The sequence below is a fragment of the Cinclus cinclus genome, chromosome 4, assembly GCF_963662255.1.
Source record: "Cinclus cinclus chromosome 4, bCinCin1.1, whole genome shotgun sequence".
NCBI classification, from domain to species: domain Eukaryota; kingdom Metazoa; phylum Chordata; class Aves; order Passeriformes; family Cinclidae; genus Cinclus; species Cinclus cinclus.
The window spans coordinates 27243858-27252679 of NC_085049.1; the positions used below are offsets into that span (position 1 = coordinate 27243858).

Here is an 8822-nt window from a genome sequence, read left to right on the forward strand (position 1 = left end):
TAGCATTTGCCTGAAAGATTGCACCCTACATTTATTTGTGATGTGCTCCAGTCCTTTAGGCAGATGTCTCATTAAGCCTAATGTCACTTGGCTTCAGGACCTCGGGTGAGGCAGAAAGTGAGACTAGCAACCTCCTCACATTTCTGCCTTTCAAAGCCATGGACACCTCTTTAGTTTATGCCCAGAGCTACTCAGTTCTCCTTCTGCACCAGGCCTGATGAAATAACATCACTAACTAAATCCAGTTCACACCAAGAGAGATAAAAGGTACTACTATGTGCTCCACTTCAGCTTGAACCGTCCAGATCTGGATAGTAACATCCCAGTTTAGCTCTACTTGAGTTACAGCAGATAAAGATGAAGAATGGTGAAATTCTGAGTGAAGTTTTGAAGGGGGAGAGAGCCCAGAGGGGGTCCTGAACTTTCCCTTGGCAGCTGAGCTATCCAGGCTGGGTCACAGGGGGAAGGGGGACTTCCACGTTAGCTGTTTATGTTACATGTGAATTTGGCTGATGCAGTTCATTTCACTTTCTTCACAAAACGGTTACTCAGATGTTGAAAGCAATAGTTATCCCAACACTGCTATATTTTTGTCTTTAAGCTGGTGTTTAATGTAAAGGTTATTCTATAGCAGGCCACTCTTTTCAGCTAATAAGCCAAGAGAAAAATAGGTGGTGGGAAGTGCCTGCAAATAGCAACATTAATCTAAATTAAAATGACTCAACTCAATCCAGATAATTTCACTCTCTCAGTGTGGTGCTAGCCGGCAAAAATTAATCCAGATGACTGTATTTGCTGACTTGTCACTGAGTGATAGAAGGCATATGAGGCCAACTAGAGGTCATCAAACACACAGTGCTTCTTACCTCCCTGCTTTCAGCTCCTGTGAGACAGAAATAATAACAAAGCCTGGAAGGGCATCCAGCTCCATGGTGGGGTCTGCTCTGCCTCAAACAGTCACTGAATCATTTGTGTGCAGAGTTTTGGGCAGAAAAGGGGAAGACCACAGGAAAGGACTCCCTTTCCCCTTTGTTACCTTCATCTGCTGGGTTGTTAAGACCAGGGAACATATTCATATCCAGTATCCATAAGAGTTTCTCAGCTACTAGGATCTGTCTAAAGTGCAAAATATCTAGAATGCCTCTCTTCTATCCACCTTTTTTTTTTCCTGCTGAAAAACAGTACTGAAGGTTTTAGTACAGGATTTTTGATGCGCCTTGCCAGATATTTAGGGGATTTCACTGGATAAAGACTTGATATGAAAAGCTGTCTTACAATCAAAAGGAGTGAATTGACTTATCAGGAAAGCAATCTGTTTTGTTCACTTTTCCTGCTCCAGCTTTGAGGCACTGTTAAAGCAGCATAAAGAAAGCAAAACTCTTTAAAAGTGGTTGCCTGGCATTTAAGTAACTCTATCTCAGGTTAAATCTCTCTGCTCTCCAGACAAATTCTACCTTCACAGAAGGTAAAAAACATTAGGGGTTTGTCTGGAAAGCAGGTTGACACAGGAATAGAGTTTGGTTTGTCTGGACAACACCAGCCCTCATGCTAATAGAGCAGTTAGTTCTGCTGCAGCAAAGGGTCTCAATAATGGTCTATCTTCCACCTCGCTCTAAAATGCATGCTCCAAGAAATCAAGGCAACACGTGGGACTCCTCTTGTCTTTGCTTTCTTTGCAGGCACTGGAGGCATGTAAAGATGCAGGCTTGGCAAAGTCTATTGGAGTATCCAATTTCAACCGCAGGCAACTGGAGATGATCATGAACAAGCCAGGACTTAAGTACAAACCTGTCAGCAACCAGGTACGACTGCAAGCCAAGGGCAGTGCCTGCCATGGTGCCACTGCTCTTTGGGGAATGCAAACAAACAGCCTAAGTCACCATGTACAGAAAGGTGATGCGTACTTTGCCACAGATGCTGCCCTCCATACTTCCATTTCTAGCTTGAAAATATTACTCTTCCTATCCAGGCAAAAGATCAATATTTGAAGGCTCTGGAGCAATTGCTTTCCTCAGTTTCTGCTCCAGGACTATAAAATGGGTGCCTCTGCCAAAGCTCCATAACAAGACTGAATGCTGAGTCAAAGCAGATCTTAGATCTCTGCCATGTACCTTATTTCAAGTCCAAAAATCCCCAAGAAAGCCATTCAGAGGTAACCAGTCCTCAACGAAGCCATGCCTACCTTAGTTGACACCAGCCCAACCCTACAGATCCTGAGTCACTCCAGGCTTCTCAAGTGTGAAAGCCATTAGAAGCAATTCCTGAACTTCCTGTACTTGCTTTCTTGTAATTTTCCTAAAAGAGCTTTGTAAAAGAGAGAGAAAATGCTCAGTTAAAGGAGACCTGTTATGTGACTGGCCTGAGCTGAGCAATCCTGTGAGGATGACAGGCACGTCTGAGTTAAATTACAGCAGCGGGGCTCTGAGAAGGCGACAAGTGGCAGTGACCCATCTGAGTGTCCAGTACCTTTGGCTCTGGCATTTGGCAGGTCACTGCATTTCCTAGAAATCTCTGGGAAGCTCTTCTGACTCATCTGGCACAAACAAATATCCACGTTAGCAGAAAAGGCCAGGGACCAACTAGGACCAACTTCCCGCTCCCAGCACGTGGCCTGGAGGGCTAGAATGGCCATGAGGCAGGGCAAGGAAGCTGGCCACAGATTTCATTTCTGTAGTTGGCCTGGAGGGAAAGGCTGGCGAGAGAATAGGAAATTCCAGCACCCTTCCCTGGTATTAACATGCCTAGCGGGTGCAAAATGCAATTGCTGTTTCTGGCGTGCCCCTAAGACTGCGCTGAGCATTGGTGATGCTTACTGGGGTCGAGGAAAACCAGGCAAAAGATTAAGCCCAGTGTAGGGCAGCTGACCAGCAAGCACAGATGTGCCAGATAGCTTCAGACTTGCCAGATAGCAACCACTGCAAACAGTGGTTGTTCTGTCACCTTTTAGACATTCATTTCCCAGAGTCTGAGATCACAGCCAGAAAACCCATGCCTGTGAAGGAACAGCGTTTGCAACGTGGGAGGGCAGAGCTCATAACAAGGTCATAATCTCACCTTCTTTATACGCCCTCCCCTTGCCTTTCTAACTGGGACAGTTTATGCCAATGCTTCCCTAAAAACAACATCAGATTAGTCATCCTGAAAGCAAGAGGCAGAGAAATGGAGAGCTGACCCACATGAAATGGGTCGCCTTCTCAGTCTACTTGTCTAGTGAGCTTGCCTCACCTCCATAATCTCCACTTATTGCCACCTTTCTACTGCAGGTCAATAAATGTTCCTTGCAGCCAAATTATAGTTGCAGATGTTGATCTGCTGTCCAACAAAAAAACCCAAACAAAACAAAAAACCAAAACACAAACAAACAAACAAAATCACCCAGCAATGTACAATTAGAATAATAAACACAGATGAAGTTTCCCTATTCCCTAATTTACATCTATCCATTCCCAAAAGCATCACCTTATCCAAATATTTGTGAGAGCTATAGACATCTTCTGCTTCTGTGTCTGGTCCTGTTGATTAATCACTCTATGTTACTCTTGTAGGTAGAATGCCATCCCTACTTCACCCAACCCAAACTCCTAGAATTTTGCAGACAACATGACATTGTTATTGTTGGGTACAGCCCATTAGGAACCTCAAGAGATGAATCATGGTAAGTCCCCATTACTTTCTAATATGAGGACAATATCCAGGGAAACATAGTTCTCCACTGCTGGGCCTTCATGCAAAATACCTCTGCCCCCATTTTTTGAAGTGGTTTTGAACTTCAGTGTCTAAATATTACTGTTGTGAGTGTAAACTTTCAACACTCCTGCTGCACACTGTCATCAAAGAATGCCAGGTGTCTGCATAGGAGGTTGTCTTAGGTCTCCTCTCACAGAAGGCAAGGGTTTGGAATAGGGAACTTGTGAGGCTTCACACAGGAAGTTGCCTTTGACAACCCACCAACCTAAGAGCCAAAGCTTTTCTCCTGTCTTTCACCCTACTTGTCAAAAAGGTACAGTGTTCTGTCCACAAAGAAGTAGATGCCCCTATGTTTTGACATTAAAGATGAGGAGGGTTTTTTTACCTTTTTCTTCCCACTTTTTTTCCAGGGTAAATGTGTCCTCCCCTCCTTTACTGAAGGATCCTGTGCTGAATGCCATCGGCAAGAAGTACAACAAGACTGCGGCACAGATTGCTTTGCGTTTCAATGTCCAGCGAGGGGTGGTGGTGATCCCAAAAAGCTTCAATCCACAACGCATCAGAGAGAATTTCCAGGTAAATGCATACCCCAGTAGTACATGGACAAATCCACTTACATTGGCTTAGCCCCTACAGAAGGTAATTTTTCCCATTTTTTCTGTAGATATATGTAAGACTTGAGCAAGGGCAAACTTTGCCACATTTGTTGCTTTTTGTCCCCACCACTAAATGGTAGCAAGGTATAACAATAATAGAGCAATATACAGAGGAAATGTTGGTGTCTTTTAACCCTCTGGAACAGCTAAAGCTCCAGCTGGTGGTGGGTCCCAGAGCACCAGCTGCTGCAGTGAGCAGCACAACTGAGACAGGTAACTTAGTAGCTCAGCAGCCCAAGGCTGCAGGAGCTCAGGAATGACTGATTGTTCTGCCCTGTCTTCAGGTATGGGACAGCTGTGCTAGGGAAGGGCTGCTGCACACAAGTGTGACAGTAAGGTTCACAACTACGCCACCAGAAAATATTTGGTTTGACTACCACCCAAAGAAAAGGTGATTCTGTTCCTGAATCCTTTGCAGCACTCAGTACTCACACTGCTCCTTACTTTCCCCGGAAATGCATTGCTTTCAAAGCTGGTGGCTCAGTATTGCCAGACTGCCTTCCCCTTCTTGCAAAAAAAGTGCAGGCAAATATGACTGGGCTTATTCATGCCCTCGAGACTCCTGCAAATGCAAGTAAGGGTGGGTTTGTGGGAGAGATACAGGGAGAAGAGGGATTGTACTTGTGGAATCTGGAAAATACGAAGGTTGACTATGACAAGAAATGCTAACGCATTCCTAACATCTCCTCTATTAGATCTTTGACTTCTCCCTCACTGAGAAAGAGATGAAAGAAATTGAAGCCCTGAACAAAAATGTTCGTTATGTGGAACTGTTAATGTAAGTACAGGAGAAATCCTACATCCTCATCGAGCATTCATTTTCTTTCAGAGCATTAAAAAAGAAAAAAAATCACTTCATTTAACATTAACTTTTGCATAAGCAACCTTATTCTAAGGTAAGCCTTAAACATGAGAGACTGTTAATGTAGCCTGAATATGCTCCTGGACCCATTGCAAAAATAAGTGTACAATATATGCCTGCAGCTCTGGTTCTCAAAGCCCACCTAGCACAAAGTGACTGTATCTTGCTATTCCATCTCTACTCCATTTCTTTAAATTTCTTCTGCTATATGGGAATGGTGGTCTCAGACACTGATAAGGCATAGCATCATCCCTGTCTAGAAGAGTGGCTATTAAAGCTGAATTTCAAATAAAATTGAGTTGCACCTTCTTCTAAGAAAAACAGAAGAACTGGAAGCTTCTTTGACTGATAGGCCACTTCCTAATTATCTCTTCTGAGACCTAACAAGGTTTGATCTCTTGCTGCTTGTCACCTAAACCTTATCACCCAATATAGTTTCACTTCACTTGAAAGCTCAGAACTACTCAACATCCCCTCATCCAAAGGATGAGGCTGTTTGTTTTTCCTTCAGCTCAAAAGTATCTACAGCTTATGGCCAAACTTTGTTTTCCCCTTTTCAGGTCACTCAATAAGTAGCCAAATGCTAGAGATTAACTTCCATGCATTTCTCTTTTTACCTTAGATTATCTGTTCCTGCTAAACTGCACATGAAATGAAAAACATTGATAACAGCATCAAACAGCATCAATAGCACTCTAAAATGTGGATCATTTCTCAAAAGATACAGGGAAATGTTGCAAAGAAACAAACAAACCACTTACTGTGCTGCATAAATATGATCGAAAATATGCACTAAGTTAAAAGCATCATAATGGAGCTAATTTTTTACATTTAAGCTCAGCCAGGTGCTCTGAAGCTTTAGTTTCTTAAAACTTAAAATAGCCTTGCATCAATTAGCAGTACTTAGTTCCAGAAGGCTTCTCACAAATGGCCTAGGAGATTCTTAAGTGTGTTTTGGTATCTGACACAGTTTGGTTTTATATAGCAAAATTGAGTTATGGCATCATTTAAATTTTCAATATTATATACTTGAAATGTAACCTTGGTGCAAATGCAAGAGCCTTTCCCAGAAGCAAAGTTAAAGGCTGCAAATGCCCACAGGGGAAGAACTTTATAAGCTACCAATCTAAAAAACTAGTAAGTTAAATGCTTTGCTTTATTAGACTGAATTTGGTCTCAGGAAACCACCAAGGATAAGGAAAATAGGATGCATAAGATGGGCATTGGCAGCTCTAATTTTAACAAGAGCTCCATGTTTGGGGAAAAATGTTTGAGTATGAATTTACCTCAGCTATGAAAAAAAGCCTCATCAGAAAAGAGATGCTGCCATGTAAGGAGCAGATATATAGATTTATATATATAGATATATATGCCTATTCTGTGTTACCACAATGAAGTGTCTGGAATTGACACTGCATCAGACAAATTACCAGCCTAAACACATTTCTTACTTCATCCAGCAATCTGTATCTGAAAAAGTCAAACCGCAATACAGAAAGACTTTTGGTGAATCAATTTCCTGAAAAATTGACTGCTTTGACTGCCGTGATGCACATGCCAGCAGGAATGGAAAAATCCACCTTTGCTCTGGTTCTTCCCTTTATCAGCTACCATAAGGGTACTGTGTGCAAGCCTGTTGTTCTGATGGTATGAGTAAGCCCATACAAATAGGATAATGCAATCAGTGGAATGAATTAGCAAGTTAAGCATCAGAGAAGGAAATGGAGGTTTTATAAAAATATGAGTACTTCAGGAAATCTTAATCTGAAATTGTTTCTTCTCCGCTTGGAGAAATCTAGAAGCCTTGTGCAGGGCAAGTTTTACATTAATATATCTGCTTGATTTATGCTCCCATTCTCTGCTATGGGTATTTTTCCTTACTAGTTATGCCAAGCTGCACTGAATCCCTCAAGTGAATCGCTTTCACTCAAAGGACTCAGACTTTTGAATATGTGAGATCTGATTAGCAAGCATGCTCAATAGATGAAAAGTAGAGATAATGACACTGGCAACTCAGACATTATCAAATTATACTGAAGTCAAACAAGCCAAAGTGTTGTGGCTTGCTTTGTTTTTTGGGTTTTTTTTTTCCAACCAACTCAATCTGTTAATGTGTAAACACTTGATCTTGGCTGAATATTGGAATGAAATGTTTTGACACAACCAATTCAAAATGTTTGATGCCTTCCAGTTAGTTACCTTCAATATTGTGAAATGTGTCCTTCCCAGACTGGAACGATTCACAGCTGGATAAATGCCAGTATTTGTTGTGCTGTGCTGTAAGGCAAGGCAGCCAGCTGCCATGGTGCACCTGAGAATGCTCTTCAGAAATTTTTCATTTAGCTAATGGAAAGTGTTTGTCAAGCCAGGGCTTGTGATTTAGCATCATCTCAAACAAACAAGAAAACCCACAACAGAAAACAGCTACCTCTCTCTTAAGTCTGCCAATAATGGGCAGTGTGTTATTTTTTCACCTCAAGTTGACCCTTGGAATTTTCTTCTTACCTTTTATAATGATCCTGGATTATGCATTTTCCCAGAGCATGCAGTTTCTAAAACAAAGCCTGAAATATCTCTGTCTTTGTTAGGAAGCACGCATGACCATCCCTTTCTCCCCTGAACTGGGTCATCTTAAAGATTTTTTTTTTTTTTAAATTTTCTGCCACTGTAGAGGCTGGCAGAGTATCTACATGTAGGCTGAGCTAGAGGACAGTCAGACAAAGTTTAGGTATGGCAGCTGCTTGGGGAAAGCACCACCCTAGACTCACCTGTTCACACCAGCTCTAAGTGCATAAAACAAATAGAACAGCTTGGTGTCTCCACCTCTTCTTCACACAAAGCCCTTATTTCTAGGGGTCTTTCTAGACATCTGAACAAAGTTTTCCCCTTCTACAGTGCACACATGGTGAAGCCATCCACCTTTGCTAAAACATTTCTCCTCACCTGAGTTAAATAATGAAAATAGTTGACATCCAGAATCCTATTGATTTTCCCCATCTCTCCTTAAGATATGCAGTCTGTAGGCCTGAGAAATGGTCCTTCACTGTCCTCTCCTCAAATACACAGGCTTGCTTTCAACTGTTCAGGGGCAGTTACTCAAAGCAGAACAGCTTCTGAATAAGTAGAAGAGCCTACCATGAAGGCCATATATATATTGCAAGGAAGAGGTTTGCTGGGCACAGGATGACTGCAGTCATTTGATGTCTTGCTTCACCCAAGGAGCTCACTCGTCCAATCTGACCTTTCCACAGGTGGCGTGACCATCCAGAGTATCCCTTCAGTGATGAATACTGAAAAAGAGGTGGGTCTGGACAGCCAGCCTGTGCTATTAGGCTTTGCTGAGAGAGACTCGATGTTTGGTGCTTTGTCTTCACATAAGGCTGTTCAAATCATCATCATTAAAAACACGACATTTACTTCTTTTTGTCTTGTCAGTCTCTTCTTGTTATTGATGACCAAATCTATTTAATTCATTGACTTTCTGGTTTTGGCTTAGCAGGCTTTAATGCTGAACACTGGCTGTTTAAGACTGACTGCTGATAAAACTGAAGATTTCTCCCAAAAACAAGTTCACTAGTTCAAGCCAAATCGATTTCACTTAATGGAATATTCTTCAC

The 8822-nt window shown here is 42.1% G+C and overlaps 1 protein-coding gene across 2 annotated transcripts in view; it reads left to right on the top strand.

Annotated features, from left to right (window-relative positions):
- AKR1D1 (aldo-keto reductase family 1 member D1) overlaps positions 1-8499 on the top strand; it is a 34294-nt gene extending 25795 nt beyond the window's left edge. Inside the window, exons 5-9 of one of the 2 annotated variants that reach the window (XM_062490966.1) lie at positions 1680-1802; positions 3546-3655; positions 4098-4263; positions 5039-5121; positions 8457-8499. In XM_062490966.1, the coding sequence (XP_062346950.1) occupies positions 1680-1802; positions 3546-3655; positions 4098-4263; positions 5039-5121; positions 8457-8499 (525 nt within the window). The remainder of the gene's footprint in view (positions 1-1679; positions 1803-3545; positions 3656-4097; positions 4264-5038; positions 5122-8456) is intronic. The other variant, XM_062490967.1, reaches the window with a different exon arrangement.
- Positions 8500-8822: the final 323 nt, after the last annotated feature.